At 45.3% G+C, this 20,639-nt stretch overlaps 1 protein-coding gene across 1 annotated transcript in view; it reads right to left on the bottom strand.

Moving 5' to 3' along the window:
* Positions 1 to 8,973: 8,973 nt before the first annotated feature.
* Positions 8,974 to 20,639, bottom strand: part of NIN (ninein) — a 133,999-nt gene continuing 122,333 nt past the window's right edge. Inside the window, 3 exon segments of the mRNA XM_060261416.1 lie at positions 8,974 to 9,613; positions 13,541 to 13,741; positions 19,788 to 19,889. Coding sequence (XP_060117399.1) covers positions 9,551 to 9,613; positions 13,541 to 13,741; positions 19,788 to 19,889 — 366 coding nt within the window. The 3' untranslated portion in view covers positions 8,974 to 9,550.

The following is a 20,639-nucleotide window of genomic DNA, read 5'->3' as shown; positions in this document are numbered from 1 at the left end:
AGACCCTGGGTCCATCAAAGTCAGTATTGTCTTCTCAGACTGGCAGCGGCTCTCCAGGGTCTCAAGCTGAGGTTTTTCACACCTATTTGCCTGGAGCCTTTTTTGGAGATGCCAGGGATTGAACCTGGGACCTTCTGCTTCCCAAGCAGGTGCTCTGCCACTGAGCCACTGTCCCTCCCCTGCTCTCCAGGGTCTCCAGCTGAGGTTTTTCACACCTATTTGCCTGGACCCTTTTTAGTTGGAGATGCCAGGGATTGAACCTGGGACCTTCTGCTTACCAAGCAGATGCTCCACCACTGAGCCACCGTCCCTCCCGACTGGCAGCAGCTCTCCAGGGTCTCGAGCTGAGGTTTTTCACGCCTATTTGCCTGGACCCTCTTTAGTTGGAGATGCCAGGGATTGAACCTGGGACCTTCTGATTACCAAGCAGATGCTCTGCCACTGAGCAACGGTCCCTCCCCTGTTTCTAATAATTGTTTGGACACTCTATATTTTTAATATGCTTATTGTGATCATTTCATGCCAAGTAAAATTGTCCATAGTCATATTTTATGCTCCTCTGTTAAAACAATTTTATTTGGTAGCGTATGACAACAAATTATATTTCTTGCATCATTAATAACTTCTTTTATCTATCCCATATATTACTTTCTACTCCCCCCTCCCCCTGTTACTTGACCCCCGCCAGTGTTATTTACTTAAAGTACTAATGTTTAAAGGTACCCTTAACTAATAAAAACAAAAATTAACATTCTTCTTTTTTCTAAGACTTAATCATTATCAAAAATTGTCCAATGTCCTTTTATTTTCCACTTGTTTTCTACATATCTTTTGAACTTTTTCCACTCCATCTTAAAAACTTCTAAATCATAGTCTCTTAAAATTCTTGTTAATTTGTCCATTTCACTCCATGTCATAACTTTTACAATCCAATCCCATTTCTCTGGTAATTTTTCTTGCTTCCACAACTGCGCATATAATGTCCTAGCAGCTGAAAGCAAGTACCAAATTATAGTTCTATCTTCTTTTGGAAATTTTTCCATTTGTAATCCCAACAGAAAAGTCTCTGCAACTTTCTTAAATTCATATCCCAAGATCCTAGAAATTTCTTGTTGAATCATCTGCCAATACTTTTTTGCTCTTTCACAAGTCCACCACATATGGTAGAAAGAACCTTCATGTTTTTTACATTTCCAACATCTGTCTGGCATCTTATTATTAATCTTTGCCAATTTCCTAGGAGTCATATACCATCTATACATCATTTTAAAACAGTTCTCTTTAATACTATGACACGTCAAAAGCTTCATAGAGTTCTTCCACAAATATTCCCAAGTTTCCATCTGTATTTCTTTATTTACATTAATTGCCCACTTGATCATTTGAGATTTCACTACTTCATCTTCTGTAGACCATTTTAAAAGTAATTTATATAATTTTGAAATTAATTTTTTGTTGTCTCCAAGCAGAACTTTTTCCATTTCTGTTTGCTCTTTTCTTATTCCTTCAGTTTTAATATCATTCTCCACCAAGCTCTTTATTTGTTGCATTTGAAACCAATCATATTTATTATTCAGCTCTTCAGCAGTTTTCAATTCTATTTTGCCACTTGGTATTTTTAATAGTTAATTATATGACAACCACTTTTCTTCACCCGTCTCAACTGTTATTTTTATCACTTCGGCTGGCACTATCCATAACGGTTTTCTCTCATCTCCATATTTCTTATATTTCATCCAGGTATTTAGCAAGCTGTTTCTTATAAAATGGTGAGAAAAAGCCGTCTATCTTTTTCCCCCCATAATACATATAAGCGTGCCAGCCAAATTTATTTTCATGCCCTTCCAACGCTAAGAGTTTTTTGTTTAACAGCATCATCCATTCTTTTATCCACACTAAACATTTCATGATATAATGAATATAATGATATAATTTTAAATCTGGTAATTGGAATCCGCCTCTCTCTTTTGCATCTGTTAACATTTTCATTTTAATCCTTGATTTCTTCCCAGCCCACACAAACTCTGAAATTTTTCTTTGCCATCTATTAAATTGTTTACTGTCTTTCACAATCAAAATAGTTTGAAACAAATACATTATTCTTGGTAGAATATTCATTTTAATTGCGGCTATTCTACCCAACAGTGACAAATTAAGTTTATTCCACTTTAACATATCTTCATCCATTTTATGCCATAGCTTCTCATAATTATTTTTTAACAAATCAATATTCTTCATTGTTATCTCCACACCCAAATATTTTACCTTGGAGGTAACTTCACAGCTTGTTAGTCTCTGCAATTCTTGTTGCTTATTTATTTGCATATTTTCACACAGAAGTTTTGATTTTTCTTTATTAATACAAAGTCCCGCCAATTCCCCATATTCTTGTATTTTGGCTAACAACAAAGGTGTCACTTGTATGGGGTTTTCATTTATAAACATTATATCATCTGCAAATGCTCTGTATTTGTAAGTAAATCCTTTTACTTTTAATCCTTCTATTTCTTTATCTTCTTGAATTTGCATCAGTAATACTTCAAGAGTCATTATAAACAACAGTGGGGAAAGTGGACAACCTTGTCTTGTACCTTTACTAATTATCATGTCTTCTGTAAGATCAGCATTTATACATAGCCTTGCACGTTGTTCAGTATATATTGCTTTTATCATTCTTATAAAGCGTTCTCCCAGTTCCATTTTCTCTATTACTGCAAACATAAAATCCCAACTTAAATTGTCAAATGCTTTCTTTGCGTCTGCAAAGAATAATGCTACTTCCTTTTCTGGATGTCTTTCATAATATTCTACAATATTTACAACAGTTCTGATAGTGTCTCTTATTTGCCTTTTGGGAAGAAACCCCGCTTGATCTTTCTTTATAAAATTTATCACATATTGTTTAAACCCTTCTGTCAAGATTCTTGTATATATTTTAGTCATTATTTAATAATGAAATTGGTCTATAATTTTTTACGTTCGTAATATCTCTATCTTCCTTTGGAATCAATGAAATAACAGCTTCCTTCCACATATTTGATATTTTCCCTTTTGTTCTTATCATATTCATCAATTTCTGAAGTTTCGGGATTAACTTCTCTTTAAGGGTTTTAAAAAATGTAGCTGTATATCCATCAGGTCCAGGTGCTTTTCCATTTTCCATTGCATTAATTGCTGCTTCAATTTCTATTTTTTCAATTGGATCTTTCAAAATTTTCTAGAGATGTCATTATTTCTTTATTCTGTAGTAAATCTTCATTCAATCTCCATTTTCTCAACTTCTTAGACAATTTTGTAATCCACAGTATTGGGTTATGGTCAGCCTCAATTTTAGGTACAATCTCTATTTTCTTTGTTATAAGGCCTGTCTTTAGTGCCTCACAACATGTCAATTCTGGACAAAGTTTTATGTCTTGCTGAAAAAAAGGTATAGTCCCACACTTCAGGATTAAATTTCCTCCATATATCCTCCAAATTTTCTTGTTTGACCAATTCAAAGAAAGACTTTGGCAATTTTCCTTCCTTATTATTTTTTTTTACCCCCAGACCTATCCAGTGTGTTTTTAATTGTTCCATTAAAGTTCCCCATTATCAAAACTTGGTCATAAGTCAGTTCATCAAATTGTTGTATAATGTCTTTTTAAAAAGCATCCTTTGCACCATTTGGTGCATACAGTCCCAATAACAATGGGGTTTTTTTTGCATTTAATATTATTTCTACCACTACAAATCTTTATCTTTAAACACTAATTTTGGCTCCAATTCTTGTTTAATATAGAAAATCACTCCCCTTCTGTTCAGCTAATGAATAAAATTCTAGTCCCAGTTGTTTATTCCATAAAAATTTGTAATCCTTTTGTTTGATATGCACTTCTTGTAAACAAACTATATTTCAATTTTCCTTTTTAATCCAATGAAACGTTGCCTTTCTTTTTTGTGGTGAATTTAGTCCATTTACATTCCAAGATAATAATTTGTAATCCATCATGGTGCAAATTCTTTATGTTCTTCATAAAACCTACGCAGTTCCTGTGTGTTTGTAACTGTAATCCTTTTTCCTTGCAGCTCAAAGCTCAGACCTTCAGGTATTATCCATCTATACCTCATTTCATTGTCACGTAATTTTTCTGTCAATATTTTGTATGCTTTTCTGTCATTTATCACTTGTCTTGGCAATTCTTTCATGATTCTTACTCTGCTGCCTCCTACTATCAATGTCTTTTCAAAATTTTTATTCAAGATTCAGTTCAGTTCAGTTTGCTTTATTACGGTCCATGACCAAATACACAGCACAATGCAGGCCAACAACAACCACATAAAAATTGTAAAAATCAAGATGAACCTAAATAGGTAAAATGTAAGATATTTAAAAAATAAATGTGAAAATAAAATTTAGGACATTAGTATGAATAATGAGATATGACAATTAATACAGTAGTGGTCAAACATCTTCTAGCTTAATAAATATAGTACATATAATAAAAGGTTTTAAAATTATACAGCTCCGGAAAAAATATTAGCTAGAATACACTAGCTAATTCAAGATTTTTCCCACCATTTCTTTTGTCATATATCTTATAACCACATCCCTTGGTAGATTATTTTTCTTGGCATATAGTGAGTTCACCCTACACATATAATCATACATGCTTCTAGTTCCTTCAGGATCTTCCTCCAAAAATTCTGCAATTATTCTTATTATATATATCCTTTCAAATCAGTCTCTTCATCCTCAGGTACTCCTCTCAGACGTATCTGGGTTTCCATCAATTTGCAGTCATGAATTGCCACCTTTTCTTGCATTTTTAGCAAGGTGGAATCATGTACTTTCACTCTCTCTTCCACCTCTTGCACTTTCTTTGATGTTACCACAGTCTCATTTCTGAGATCTTCTATATCTTTCCTTAGCTCTTAAATGTCTTTTCTAATTTCTTTTTTAGAAGCAGTTATCATGTCTCTCACCCCTTTCATCATCCTGGCTTCCATTGCTTTTAATTGCTCTTGCATTTTCTCCATTGAGGCAGTCCTTGCACTGGTTAACTTATGCTCTGACATTTAAAAAAACACCAAAAATTTTGACCTCTCCAAATTAAATTTAAACTATCAGGTTTGATAGAATAAGGCTTGCCCTTTTCAATAAACCTAATTTCGCTGTCCTTGGAGCCTCCTGGGCTCAGATATTAATTTTTAAAGTTTTTATTTCTTCCAAAATGGTGGTTGCGACTTTCTGCTTCCCTTTAAAAAATTTTTTCCTTCAAAAGGCTTCTAAAATAATTATCAGCGATATGTCCAATAGTATTTACCTTATAATTGTCACCTCTGTCAGCTTCACCAATTTTTAATGTCCCGAACACTTTAAAAACTTTGTTTAAATTTTGACCTGGCAATGGCCGCCAATGTTTTTCTATGATATTATAGTCCTAGAGTAGGCTAGCTGCTTCAATGATTTCCCTTTTCCATCCGACACTTCCTGCTTTTCTTGCCACCAAATCCCGTTTTCACTGGTAAAAAGATCTTGCGATGTTTGACGTATTTCCTGTGTTGACTGTGAGAGCTGCAAATCTGTGACGATGGGGCTTTTCACCAAAACCGCAAGTAGACAAAACAATAAATTCCTTTCCACTTTTTAGCACTGCCCTTTAAATTTCCAAAGTTCAAATTTCGCCCCTTCTCCCCTTCTTCTTCCAAGCTTTCTGAATCTCTATTTCCCATCTTCTGATTTTATTTTGTTTAACTTTAAATAGTCCCGGAATGAATGATAGTCACCAGTACCTTTTTTCTGCAGTTATCCTGATCCAACACCGGTCTTGTATAGCTTTAGATGTTTAGCAGTCTCAAAGAAGGTTAGGATCCTGTCGAGCTTATGTCAAATAAATGACTCTGGAAACTTCTGCCAATGATGAATATGCAACTCGTCTCCGGAGACCCCTCAAAGGAAACCCCCCCCCCCCCCGGGACTCCCTTTTAGCCAAGGTAAATCTCCTCAGAGTTTCCTGTGCATATCTTGGACTGATCTCTGACTGAGAAAAGTAGGCATTAAATTGCCCTCCACTACCCCGAACAGAAGCCCCAGCCTGCTCCCCTTCTGAGAAGCAATTCAGCTCGGCACTTTCCAACCTCCTAAAGTAATAGACTGACTTTCTGTCTGGAAAAGAAAAAAAAAAGTGCTAATGTATGATTTTTTTTTCCAATTTTTCCAAAAATTCTCTGATTTTTTTCTGAGAAAAACTGGTGTTTTTTTTCCCCCGAGCTTCAAAATTTCCAGAAATTCTGCTTCTCCGCCAGATTGATTGCAGGTTGAGCTTTATTGCAGAGGTTCCACCCACAGCCGCACTGCTGTTTCCCCTTTAAGTTGGAGGAGTGGAGATTTTCTTCGACTCACCTCACAGGGGAAAAGCCCTCGGAGTACCTTTGGAAAGAGGCCATGTCCTGCAGAAGCTGCACGCTTCCTAGAGGAGGAGCAAGCAGTGTTCCGCCTGGGGAAGACTCCTCATGTAGAAGCAGCTGAGATTGGAGCGCTGGAGTAGACCTGAGGTGATCCAGGTTGAAATTCCCACCCTGCCATGAAGCTCATTGGTCGACTGAGGGGGTGAGATGAGAGAGGTTGACAAGACGATGCATGGGATGGAGAAAGTAGAGAAAGAAGTCCTTTTCTCCCTTTCTCACAATACAAGAACTCGTGGGCACTCAATGAAATTGCTGAGCAGTCGGGTTAGAACGGATAAAAGGAAGTACTTCTTCACCCAAAGGGTGATTAACGCATGGAATTCACTGCCATAGGAGATGGCGGTGGCTACAAACATAACAGCTTCAGGAGGGGATGGATAAGCATATGGATCAGAGGTCCATCAGTGGCTATTAGCCACAGCATATTGATGGAACTCTCTGTCTGGGGCAGAGATGCTCTGTGTTCTTGGTGCTTTTTGGGGGGGCAGTAGGAGGGCTTGTAGTGTCCTGGCCCCACTGATGGTACCTGGTTTCTTTGACCAATGAGTGACACAGAGTGTTGGACTGGATGGGCCATTGGCCTGATTCAACATGGCTTCTCTTATGTCCTTATGTTCTCTTAATAAAAAAACATAGAAACTTAGAGCTCAAAGGGAGACCAAGGGTCATTTAGTCCAACCCCCTGCACCAGAGGTTTTTTTGTAGCAGGAACTCCTTTGTATATTAGGCCACACCTCCCTGACGTAGCCAATCCTCCTGGAGCTCACAGTATGTCCTGTTACTAAGCGCCTTCTAAACTCTTGGAGAATTGGCTACATTAGGGGGGTGGGGCCTAATAGGCAAAGGAGTTCCTGCTACAAAAAAAGCCCTGGATACAGGACATTCAGTTCCCTCTTCCCCCTCCTCTCCCAGTGACCCCCTGCTCTGTGCCCACAGGAAGGGAAAGAAATCTCCAGGACCCCTGGGCCAATCTGACCTGAAGGAAATCCCTTCCTGAACCACAAGTGGTGATTGGCATTACTACAGGCATATTAAAAAGGGCCATGAGAGCCAAGTGCTGGCTCATCCCTTCTGGCCCTCTCTCTCACAATTTGCCCAATTGCATAGTAATTCAATCAGCATTGCTGTCAGACAGCCAACTTTGACAGTCAATTCTCTCAGCCTCTCCTCGCAGGCCATCAGCCATAGCTCTGACAGAGGTTGGCCTTCAAAGGGCAGCTTCTGGGAGACCTCTCTCAGCCCCACCCACCTCACAGGGTGTCTGTTTTGGGGGAGGAAGGGAAAGGAGATTGTAGGCTGCTCTGAGACTCTGTCCTTGAAAGGGCAGCTGCTGTGAGAGCCCTCTCAGCCCCACCAACCTCACAGGGTGTCTTGTTTTGCGGGAGGAAGGTAAAGGAGATTGTGAGCTGCTCTGAGACTCTGAGATTCGGAGTGGAGGGTGGGATATAAATCCAATATCTTCTTCTTCTCCCTTACAGGGCTGTTGTGCAGACAAACTGGAGGACAGGAGGATTATGGACACCGCCTGGGCTTTTTTTGTAGCAGAAACTCCTTTGCATATTAGGTCACTCCCCCGTCCCCCCAGATGCAGCCAATCCTCCAAGAGCTTACAGGACTCTTCGTACAGGGCCTGCTATAAGCTCCAGGAGGATTAGCTACCTCAGGGGTGTGTGGCCTAATTTGCAAAGTAGTTCCTACTACAAAAAAACTCCCTGGACACCACCAATGTTCCCTTTACGCTGTAGGGTCATGTGAGCTACTGGCAATCAAGTTGTGAACGGCATAAAGTGGTTTGTTCTGGGGCCGTTTTTCCTGAGTTAAGACAAAAGTATGTGAGCCGGAGGCTGATAAACTGTGAGCTAGCTGACACTGAGTTTGGAAACTCAGCTTAGAGGGAACACTGGACAGAACCCCAGAGGAAATGTAGCATTTGTATTTGATTGATATATGCCGTTCCCCCTCAGCTTGCTAGTTTCTTGTGCTTCTAGGCCTATTCTTTTTGTAGGGCTGCCAAGCTCCCATAGGAGGTGGAGGATCCCCCGCTCTGGAGGACCCCAACCCACCATCAAGGAGCTGGCCGCCAGGGGGATCTCTGCCCCCCAAGAGCCTCGTCGTGTTGGCTCGCACCGTCCCTGGGGTGATGGCATCACCTGGAAGTGATGTCATCATGCCAGGAATGCTCTAGGACTCGTGCTAAAAACTCTATGGTACTATAGAGTTTTCCCACGAATCCTAGAGTGTTTCTGGTGTGATGCTCTAGGAATAGTGAATCCTAAAGTGTCCCTAGTGTGATGACATCACTGCAATGACATCACGAGTCCCGCACCATAGTGGTGGAGGCACTTGCCAGCCTTATCTTTGTGAGGATTTCATCTGGAAACTGGTGCCAGGATAAGGGTCCTTGTATGCCCCAGAAGGGCCCAATCTGGCTTTTCCAACATCAGCTGAGCCGGTCTAAAAAATAAAAATTCTGGCTGGATCGACAAAAAGCCCTGTCTACTCGTTAGTAAGACCAAGACACCCACATACTTAAAATTTGTATTTTATTTGTCCAATTACAAATTTTTTAAAAAGTGTCGCTCTTTCCCCGTTTTAAAAAGTACTTATACATCTCGTACAAAAATCTGTATAAATAACTCAAATTCTTCTTCTTTCGGATCCGATATATAAAAAAATCAATACCTTTTTGTTTTTTGTAAAAATAGTTACAGCATAAAATTTGCAGGGAACAAAACAAAAAATAGCGTTTTTCTCTTTCCAAACTCTCCCGGGCGACCGGTTCTTAAATAAAATAAATTAAAAAACCGAAAAGTTTGACCCGAAACAATTTTTTTTTAAAAAACAAAGACAGCAAATGTGCGATTTTGTTTCTCCCACAAACGCGGACAACAAAAAAAAAAAGTTAGATTTCTGACACAAATAAATAAAGGGCGGGGGAAAGAAAACATAATACTGGAGAGTTTTGAAATAAAACCAGCGTTTAAATTAAAAACAAGCGCAAAAAAAAAAAAGGACGAAGAAGCAGTCGGATTCCCCAAGTTTTTTCAGCCTGGGCCAGTTTTTGTGAGTACGGAACGAGACGCGTTAGCAGCCAAAGGGGGTATCAGAGGTGCCCGATCCGCCTGTAGGTGTCCACATGCAGAGCGCGCTGCTCTGGAAGCAAAGCCTGAGGAAAGAAGGCAAGGAGGATACAGACTTCACCCCGGGGTCTTAAAAACAGCACGTTTCACTTAGTAACAGGCATGCGTACACACAACAGGCACACCGGTTGAGCAATCAAAGCAAGCGGGCCACACAGAGCAAGCGGTGAAGAAGAAAAATTACGGACGCAGGCAGTGAATGGCGGAAGATTAAAGATTAGTATCTGCTGTAGGGTCAACACACAGCTTTTGAGATGCACCGTTCACCCTTCAGTATTCTCTACGACTGTTGGGGCTTTTTTTTTTTGTAGCAGGAACTCCTTTGCATATCAGGCCACACCCCCTGATGTAGCCTATCCTCCTAGCACAGGGCCTACCGTAAACTCTTGGAGGAGTGGTAGTCAGTTTGGTGTAGCTCTTGGAAAGTCATTTTGGTGTAGTGGTGAAGTGGGCGGACTCTTATCTGGGAGAACCGGGTTTGATTCTCCACTCCTTCACTTGCACCTGCTGGAATGGCCTTGGGTCAGCCATAGCTCCGGCAGAGGTTATCCTTGAATGGGCAGCTTCTGGGAGAGCCCTCTCAGCCCCACACACCTCATGGGGTGTCTGTTGTGGGGGAGGAAGAGAAAGGAGACTGTAGGCCGCTCTGAGACTCTGTCCTTGAAAGGGCAGCTGCTGGGAGAGCCCTCTTCAGCCCCACCCACCTCACAGGGTGTCTGTTGTGGGGGAGGAAGGGAAAGGAGATTGTAGGGCACTCTGAGACTGTCCTTGAAAGGGCACCTGCTGTGAGAGCCTCCTCCAGCCCCACCCACCTCACAGGGTGTCTGTTGTGAGGGAGGAAGAGAAAGGAGATTGTAGGCCGCTCTGAGACTCTGTCCTTGAAAGGGCAGCTGCTGGGAGAGCCCTCTTCAGCCCCACCCACCTCACAGGGTGTCTGTTGTGGGGGAGGAAGGGAAAGGAGATTGTAGGGCACTCTGAGACTGTCCTTGAAAGGGCAGCTGCTGTGAGAGCCTCCTCCAGCCCCACCCACCTCACAGGGTGTCTGTTGTGGGGGAGGAAGGGAAAGGCGATTGTAGGCCACTCTGAGACTCTGTCCTTGAAAGGGCAGCTTCTGGGAGAGCTCTCTCAGCCCCACCCACCTCACAGGGTGTCTGTTGTGAGGGAGGAAGGGAAAGGAGATTGTAGGCCACTCTGAGACTGTCCTTGAAAGCACAGCTTCTGGGAGAGCTCTCTCAGCCCCATCCACTACACAGGGTGCCTGTTGTGGGGGAGGAAGGGAAAGGCGATTGTAGGCCACTCTGAGACTCTGTCCTTGAAAGGGCAGCTTCTGGGAGAGCTCTCTCAGCCCCATCCACTACACAGGGTGCCTGTTGTGGGGGAGGAAGGGAAAGGCGATTGTAGGCCACTCTGAGACTCTGTCCTTGAAAGGGCAGCTTCTGGGAGAGCTCTCTCAGCCCCATCCTCTTCACAGGGTGTCTGTTGTGGGGGAGGAAGGGAAAGGCGATTGTAGGCCACTCTGAGACTCTGTCCTTGAAAGGGCAGCTTCTGGGAGACCTCTCTCAGCCCCACCCACCTCACAGGGTGTCTGTTGTGGGAGAGGACGATAAAGGAGTTTGTGAGCCGCTCTGAGTGATTCAGAGAGAAGGGCAGGGTATAAATCTGCAGTCTTCTTCTTCTTGGCTACATCAGGGGTGTGTGGCCTAATATGCAAAGGAGTTCCTGCTGTATATATATAAAAAGCCCTGAATTGGCAGTAGACACCGAACGCCCCTCTTCTTAGCTTCCAGCATTTCAAAGATGAACACCGGAATGCTCTTTATTTATTTAGGACTTCATTTATGCCCTGTCTTCCCACCCCCTCATGGGGACCCAAGCAACTGACATCATAGTCCTCTCTTCTGTTTTAGCTCCACAGCAACCCTGCGAGGTAGATGAGGCTGAATTTTGGACTGGCCCAAGGTCGCCCAGCGAGCTTCCACAGCAGAGTGGGGATTTGAATTTGGGTTTCCCAGATCCAAGTTTGACACTCCAGCCTCTATGTAACACCATCTCTCTCTCTCTGCCTTGCAAGCACGCCACACCAGTGCTGGTTTTTCAGCCAAAATACCCCCAAATGAACGGCGGCACAAGAAGGGGACCCCCAGTGCACTGCAAGGGCGTGGCTTTCTCACAGCCCTCAGTGGCACAAGAGGCGACTGGCAGCAACCAGCAGTAGGGGAGGGTCTGTGGCTCAGTGGCAGAGTCTCTGCTTGGCATGCAGAAGGTCCCAGGTTCAATCCCTGGCCTCTCCAGCTAAAAGGACCAGGCAGGAGGTGATGTAAGAGACCTCTGCCTGAGACTCTGGAGAGCAGCTGCCAATCTGAGCAGACGATACCGGCACTGATGGACCAAGGGTCTGATTCAGTAGAAGGAAGTTTTGTGTGGACTCAATGAAATTGCAGAGCTGTCAGGTTAGGATGGATCAAAGGAAGTCCTTCTTCACCCAAAGGGTGATTAACACGTGGAATTCACTGCCACAGGAGGTGGTGGCGGTTACAAGCATAGCCAGCTTCAAGAGATAAACATGGAGCAGAGGTCCACCAGTGGCTATTAGCCACAAAGTATAGATGGGACACTCTGTCTGGGGCAGTGACGCTCTGCGTTCTTGGGGCTTGGGCGGGAAACAGTGGGAGGGCTTCTAGTGTCCTGGCCCCACTGGTGGACCTCCTGATGGCACCTGGGTTTTTTGGCCACTGTGTGACACAGAGTGTTGGACTGGATGGGCCATTGGCCTGATCCAACATGGCTTCTCTTATGCTCTTATGTGACACAGAGTGTTGGACTGGATGGGCCATTGGCCTGATCCAACATGGCTTCTCTTATGCTCTTATGTGACACAGAGTGTTAGACTGGATGGGCCATTGGCCTGATCCAACATGGCTTCTCTTATGCTCTTATGTGACACAGAGTGTTGGACTGGATGGGCCATTGGCCTGATCCAACATAGCTTCTCTTATGTTCTTATGTGACACAGAGTGTTGGACTGGATGGGCCATTGGCCTGATCCAACATGGCTTCTCTTCTGTTCTTATGTGACAGAGTGTTGGACTGGATGGGCCACTGGCCTGATCCAACATGGCTTCTGTTATGTTCTTATGTGACACAGAGTGTTGGACTGGATAGGCCATTGGCCTGATCCAACATGGCTTCTCTTATGTTCTTATGTGTCACAGAGTGTTGGACTGAATGGGCCGTTGGCCTGATCCAACATGGCTTCTCTTATGTTCTTATGTGACACAGAGTGTTGGACTGGATGGGCCATTGGCCTGATCCAACATGGCTTCTCTTATGTTCTTATGTGACACAGAGTGTTGGACTGGATGGGCCACTGGCTGATCCAACATGGCTTCTCTTGTGTTCTTATGTGACACAGAGTGTTGGACTGGGTGGGGCACTGGCCTGATCCAGCATGGCTTCTCTTATGTTCTTATGTCTGAGGCAGTGATGCTCTGTATTCTTGGTGCTTGGGGGTGGGCACAGTGCAATGGCTTCCAGTGTCCTGGCCCCACTGATGGACCTCTTGATGGCGTCTGGGTTTTTTGGCCACTGTGTGACACAGAGTGTTGGACTGGACTGGCCACTGGCCTGACCCAACATGGCTTCTCTTATGTTCTTACTTGTCCTTATGTCCTTTACTTTGAGGAAGAGCTGTGGTTCAGTGGTAGAGCACCTGCTTTACATGCAGAAGGTCCCAGGTTCAATCCCCAGCATCTCCGATTAAAAAGGACCAGAGGGGAGGGGATGTGAAAGGCCTTTCCCTGCCTGAGATCCTGGAGAGCTGCTGCCAGTCGGAGTAGACAATACTGGCCTTGATGGACCCAGAAGGCAGTTTCATGTGAGGCCCAGGGAGGTACCCCTGGGGTCTAATCCATCTGCCCACCCCAATGGTGGACCACAAAGAGGAAGAGGCGTACCTGCGGCATGTTTGTGTCCGAGGTCCGATTCTCGAGCTCCTCCTGCAGGCGCTGGTTCCTCCTTTCGGCCTGGAAGAGCTGGTGCCGCAGCTGCTGGTGCTGCTCCCAGGGGACCACGGCGCAGCCTGGTGGTTGGTGTGCCTGCAGCTCACGGGGGTGCAGGCCCTGGCTCAGCCTCATGCCGGCGCTCAAGTGGAGCCGCTGCCCGAGAGATGAAGCACAGCACGACTTCAGAACGGGATCCCCTCCTGGCCAGAAGCCCCCTCCTGACAGCAGCGATGGCACAAAGAGAGACAAGTGACCCCTCCCATTGTAAAAGCCCACCCACACCACCTTTGGGAGCCACAGGTGCAGGGGTGGAATTCTAGCAGGAGCTCCTTTGCATATTAGACTGACCAAGAGAGAGATCTTGAGGTCGTGGTGGACAACTCACTGAAAATGTCAAGACAGTGTGCGATTGCGATAAAAAAAAGGCCAACACCATGCTGGGAATTATTAGGAAGGGAATTGAAAACAAATCAGCCAGTATCATAATGCCCCTGTATAAATCGATGGTGCGGTCTCATTTGGAGTACTGTGTGCAGTTCTGGTCACCGCACCTCAAAGAGGATATTATAGCATTGGAAAAAGTCCAGAAAAGGGCAACTAGAATGATTAAAGGTTTGGAACACTTTCCCTATGAAGAAAGGTTAAAACGCTTGGGGCTCTTTAGCTTGGAGAAACGTCGACTGCGGGGTGACATGCCAGAGGTTTACAAGATTATGTATGGGATGGAGCAAATAGAGAAGGAAGTCCTTTTCTCCCTTTCTCACAATACACGAACTTTTGGGCATTCAATGAAATTGCTGAGCAGTCGGGTTAGAACGGATAAAAGGAAGTACTTCTTCACGCAAAGGGTGATTAACATGTGGAATTCACTGCCACTGGAGGTGGCGGCGGCTACAAGCATAGCCAGCTTCAAGGGGGGATTGAATAAAAATATGGAGCAGGAAGCTGTACTAGATGGACCACCAGCCCGATCCACCTAGTCCAGCATCCTGTCTCACACAGAGGCCAACCAGTTCCTCTGGAGGGCCAACAGCAGGGCAGAGGCCGAGGCCTTCACAAGAACATCAGAAGAGCCCTGCTGGGTCAGGCCAGGGAGGGTCCATCTAGTCCAGCCTCCTGTCTCACACAGTGGCCAACCAGTTCCTCTGGAGGGTCAACAACAGGGCAGAGAGGCCGAGGCCTCCATAAGACCATGTGGAATTCACTGTCGCAGGAGGTGGTAGCAGCTACAAGCATAGCCAGCTTCAAGAGGGGGTTAGATAGAAATATGGAGCACAGGTCCATCAGTGGCTATTAGCCACAGTGTGTGTATATATAAATTTTTTTGCCACTGTGTGACACAGAGTGTTGGACTGGATGGGCCGTTGGCCTGATCCAACATGGCTTCTCTTATGTTCTCATGAATCAATGGCTTGTGCAGATGCAAGGAGAAGTGAAGGGGCGGAGCAATTGCCAGCGAGAAATCAGTCTGTATTTCCCAAAAACAACCTTGGAGAGATCAGCAAACTAGGGCTGCCAAGTTCCCGGGCCAGGTGGGGTTCCCCCCACCCCAGAGGTTCCCAACCCACCTGCCCACATTGGACCAATGGGGAGGGGGATCCTCCCCTGATGACAGGGGCGTGATGATGTCACATCGTGTGCCGGATGCTCTAGGAGTTTCCAGGAAAACTCTATGGTTTCCCCAGACACTCTAGCAATTTGGGAGGGAGAACTCTATGGTACCATAGCCGGAGGCTGCAGGCGAGTTGGGAACCCTGCAACAAACCCAGCCGCTTTCAACCTGATAATTCCATGGAAGGCATGCAGAGAGAAAAAAAAGAGTATGGAAGGAAAGACTCTGACCTTCACAAAAGAACAAATGGATTAGGTGAGGGGGGCAAACAGAAAACGGAGCCTCTGAGCCACTTTTCATTTTGCTGGAAACGGCTTCAGAGTTCAAGCAGCTTAACCAGCATCCTTGATAGCAGCTAAAATACTCCCCCGTTCCCTGCTAGAGGAATTAACTGCTGCCCAGCAATTGCCAGTAAAAGACATGGATATATTCCAGCCTGGGTTTTTGAGATCACAGAGGGAATCTCTCCTGACTGTCCCGCCAATCCAAGAACCTTGTATGGTGGGCACACGAAACAAGGCCTTTTTGGTGGCACACCCACCATTATGTAGAGATGCTGTCAAGCATGCATATTTCTGTGTGCCATTTCTCTTAAGACAAAGAGCAGAACACCAACCTCTCCTGCTCCCCCCTCGTTTACAACCTAAGGGCAAGTAATAAATCCATCTGGCCCAAGGATGTTTAGGTTAGCCTGGCTGGTAGTAGTGTGAGGTGCCTCTCCCCCAGATTCACACAGACAGGTCTTATCTGCTCTCCGAGAAAGTGTGAGAAAGGGAGATGTTTTTAATAGCCTACATTCCTTAGTAATAAAAGAGATACTATGTAGTAACCTTTGAACCCGTGACTCAAATTGCATCTGTATGGTACCCTTTGAAGCTATCTTATAAAGTAACTATGTAAGTCTGTATACGTCATTATTTCCAAGGATTCTGTCCTTGGCAAAGCTACGGAGTTTCTACAATAAAGCAACTTTTGATTCAATAACAAAAGACCGATTATTGGGAAATATCGATGCTTGACAGATGCCAGCCTCCAGGTGGGACCTGAGGATCTCCAGGAATTACAGCTCATCTCGATTACAGAGATCAGTTCCCCTGGAGGAAAGGGCTGCTTTGGAGGGTGGACTCTAGGGCACTGTACCCCACTGAGGTCCCTGTCTTCCCCAGGCTCCATCCCCAAATCTCCAGGATTTCCCCTCACCTGGATCTGGCAACCCTGTGATTTATGGAACAACTTCCCCCCTGACTTCTGAACTTTAAGAGGCAATTGAAGATGGCTTTTTTAGGACTGCATTTGATTAAGTCTACTAGCAGACCTGAGTTCCGATTAGAAATTTTGGGGGTTCTTTTGTTCTTAATAAGAGCCCCATGGCGCAGAACGTTAAAGCTGCAGTTCTGCGGTCCTAAACGCTGCTCACGGCCTGAGTTCGATTCCCGGCGGAAGCTGGGTTTTCAGGTCGCCGGCTCGAGGTTGACTCAGCCTTCCATCCTTTCGAGATCGGTCAAATGAGTCCCTGGCTTGCTGGGGGGAAAGCGTAGAGGACTGGGAAAGGCAATGGCAAACCACCCCGTAAAAAAGTCTGCCGTGAAAACGTTGTGAAAGCAGTGTCACCCCAGAGTCGGAAACGACTGGTGCTTGCACAGGGGACCTTTCCTTTCCTTGTTCTTAATAGATTTGGATTGAGGTGCATTTTATCTCTGTTCTAACCTACCTAAGCTCTGGGAGGAAGCAAAGCAGCTCATAAATGCTTTAAATTTTGTACTTTTGTTGCATATGTGGGCTAATGTTTTGTTGCCTAGTGTTCCTGCCTGGCTCATTGAAGCCTGTAGGACTGAGCCTGGGGCCTCGGGAACAATGGTCAGGAGGATCCAAATCCCTGCTGCACTGCTCCAATCACGGGCCCCCCTGCTGGTTTGAATGGTCCAATGGCGTCCTAGCGCGGGAACCTTGAACTGTATATAGTTGGCCCAGTTGGGCAGTCTTCTTGAGCCACTAGTTACCACGCTATAGCCTAATAAAGAGGAGAGCCCTGTGGCTCAGAGTGGTAAAGCTGCAGTACTGCAGTCGGAGCCCTCTGCTCACGACCTGAGTTCGATCCCAGCGGAAGCTGGGTTCAGGTCGCCGGCTCCAGGTTGACTCAGCCTTCCATCCTTCCGAGGTCGGTCAAACGAGTCCCCAGCTTGCTGGGGGGAAAGCGCAGAGGACTGGGGAAGGCAAGGGCAAACCACCCCGTAAAAAAGTCTGCTGCGAAAACGTTGTGAAAGCAGTGTCACCCCAGAGTCGGAAACGACTGGTGCTTGCACAGGGGACCTTTCCTTTCCTGGTTCTTAAAAGATTTGGTTTGAGGTGCATTTTATCTCTGTTCTAACCTACCTAAGCTCTGGGAGGAAGCAAAGCAGCTCATAAATGCTTTAAATTTTGTATTTTTGTTGCATATGCGGACTAATGTCTTGTTTACTGGTGCTTGCACAGGGGACTACCTTTACCTTTTAACCTAATAAAAAGAGCTACGATCACGGCAATCCCGTCTCTTCCATGCGTTGGACCCGCTCAGTTATAATTGTATTTATTTTAGTTTATTGAATTTATAGCCCGCCCTCCCTGCAAGCAGGCTCAGGGCTGCTAACAACCACTATGGCCATAAAACGTAGAATCATAAAACAATCTCCCGCCCAAATAAACAAAAAACCCCCATCTGACAGTTCCGTTAAAATGAAGAGTGGCTCCTTCACAAAGCATGGGCGAGCGTTAAGTTATTTGGTATTAATTCTGTAGTACAAGAGAGAAAGAGGAGGAGAAAAGGTACGAAACGGAATGAAATGGGGTTTTTTTGGGGGGGGGGATCCTCCATGCAGTGGAATGACAGGAAAAACAGTTTTGTTCTACCTTCACGCGCTATTTCTGGCAGACCCCTGCCTCCGTCTCTCTTAGTTCCAACCACCAGGGTCTAGAGAAGGATTAGCCAGCGGGGGAAGAGAGTGAGCAGGGGAGAGAAAGTTACAGGAGTCAGAAGGGGGTGGGGGGGCAAAGAAGTCGTTTGCGTAGAGAAAAAAAGCCACTGGATAAAGAAAATCCGGAATAAGAAGTCTTCCGTAGAGATCGAAAGAGCTGCGGAAGGGAAGACGCGACTGCATCTTCTCCCGCGTGCAAGAGAAAATCAGAGTGTAAACATTTAAAATAAAATATCTCTTCCAATTCCATTGTCCACAACAGAATATCCCACAGAAGTCAGCACTTGACAAACCTCAGCTTCACCTCTCAGATGGGGGACTTACCAGGAGAAAGGAGAAGGCCTAGGGTCTCCAGGCCAGCATCACACAGGAAGCGATGTCACCACACCAGCCACATCCAGGTGAATTCTGCTATTAGGGGAAAAAACTCTATGGTAGAAGTCGGTTTTACCATAGAGTTTTTGCTCAAATACCAGAGCGCTGCCCAGACGTGGCTGGCATGATGATGTCACTTCCTCTGTGATGCTGGCCATGAGGCCTAGGTCTTCTCATTGTAAGTCCCCCCATCCCTCACTGGTTACCCCTAGGCTGGCAACCCCCACCCCCAACAGCCATGACCAAGCGTGACGTCCCCAGCACGATGGCATCATGTGCAAGAGATGTCATCACGCCAGGGATGTCGCGCGGTGACACTGGTATTTTCAAGTTTGTGGTTTTATCACGGAGTTTCTGGCAATCTGTACAGCAAACCCTTGCCACTCCCTGTATAAAGTTCCAAAAAATACATACAAGGTTGCTTTATTCTTTTTTTCCCATCCCATGACACTGTGCTCCCCTCCAGAGATCAGGGTGGAGAATAACAAGAAGCAGGGCCTTCTCAGTTGTGGCACCACAACTTCGGAATAGCATCTCTCCTCGGATGCTCATCTGGCACCACATCTGTTGACTCCCTCACAATAAACCTACTCGTTTTCCTAGCTCTTGGTGGCGTTTTTATTTCTTTAATCCAGTGGCTGATTAACACTGCCTCAACCAGTGTTCCCTCTAAGCTGAGTTAGTGTGAGCAAGCTCACCGTTTTCCAGCCTCCGGCTCACACATTTCTGTCCTAGCTCAGGAAAGGTGGCCCCAGAGCTAACTCATTTAGGCAGCAGCCAAATTGCTCGCTCAAAACTTTAATGCCAGCAGCTCACAAAGTAAAAAAAAAGTATAATTTTTGCTCACAAGACTCCTCAGCTTAAGGGAACGTTGGCCTTAATTGCTTTATCTGCACCCTGCTTCTTTGAAACTTGTCAGCTGTTTACATTTCTAATATTTCAGCCGCTCTAATTTTTCTCTGGGATTTCTCGATGCATTTTCTCATGATTTCCTAGTCGTTCGATGTTTCTGTTTATTGTTAAATCTCCCTGGATAGTGACTCTTGTTGAAGGGTGGGCAGTAAATGTTTATGAATATTCTGTTGTGGGACAATTTCATCTTGCGACTGTACAGGATAAACTGGCAGAGAGGGAAACCTGCAAGCCGTAAGCTGCACAGAAATCTCTTGGCAAAAGACCTCAGTCTGCAAAGAGAACTTTTCGCAGTTCCTATCATCTCCGGGAAAGAGCAAAAAAAGAAAGGTTTGCTACTTAGACGTACCTCCATCAGCTGTTCGTCCAGCTTGACCTGTTTCTTCCGCAGCTCTTCGTTTTCCAGCTTGATGGTTTCCAGCTCATGTTCCAGGGCGTTCATTTGGCTGACCTGTTAAGGAATTTAATCTAATTTTAGAAAAACAGCAAGATCAGGGGATCGCTTGTTTGTCTGAACCAAGCCAAGCGCAGATACCAGTCTATAGCAAGAGAGAGACCTGATAAATTCTAGCCTGCAGCTGAAAAGCTTTTCACACTCACAACCAGTGTTCCGGTGAGTCAGCTAGATCAGAACAAACTGCTCTAGGCTCTGTGGTTGTTCTTCCAGCTCAGAGCGTGGCTGAGCAGACAGAGATGGGAATTAAGAATGCAGCCCTCCTGGATCAGCCTGGACAATTCCCCTTAAGATCAGAAGAGAGCCCTGCTGGATCAGAACAATAGTCCGCCTATTCCAGCATCCTGTCTCATACAGAGGCCCCAACCAGTTCCCCAAACACGGGGCACAGAGGCTGAGGCCTTCATAAGAACATCAGAAGAGCCCTGCTGGATCAGACCAATGGTCCATCTAGTCCAGCATCCTGTCTCACACAGAGGCCAACCAGTTCCTCTGGAGGGATAACAACAGGGCAGAGAGGCTGAGGCCTTCATAAGGACATCACAAGAGCCCTGCTGGATCAGACCAGTGGTCCGCCTAATCCAGCCTCCTGTCTCACAAAGTGGCCCCAATTAGTTCTCTGGAGGGACAACAGCAGGGCAGAGAGGCTGAGGCCTTCATAAGAACATCAGAAGAGCCCTGCTGGATCACACCAGTGAGGGTCCACCTCGTCCAGCCTCCTGTCTCACACAGAGGTCAACCAGTTCC

This window comes from Heteronotia binoei, chromosome 21 (genome assembly GCF_032191835.1).
Source record: "Heteronotia binoei isolate CCM8104 ecotype False Entrance Well chromosome 21, APGP_CSIRO_Hbin_v1, whole genome shotgun sequence".
Taxonomy (NCBI): Eukaryota; Metazoa; Chordata; class Lepidosauria; order Squamata; family Gekkonidae; genus Heteronotia; species Heteronotia binoei.
This window is presented reverse-complemented; position numbering and strand designations above follow the sequence as displayed.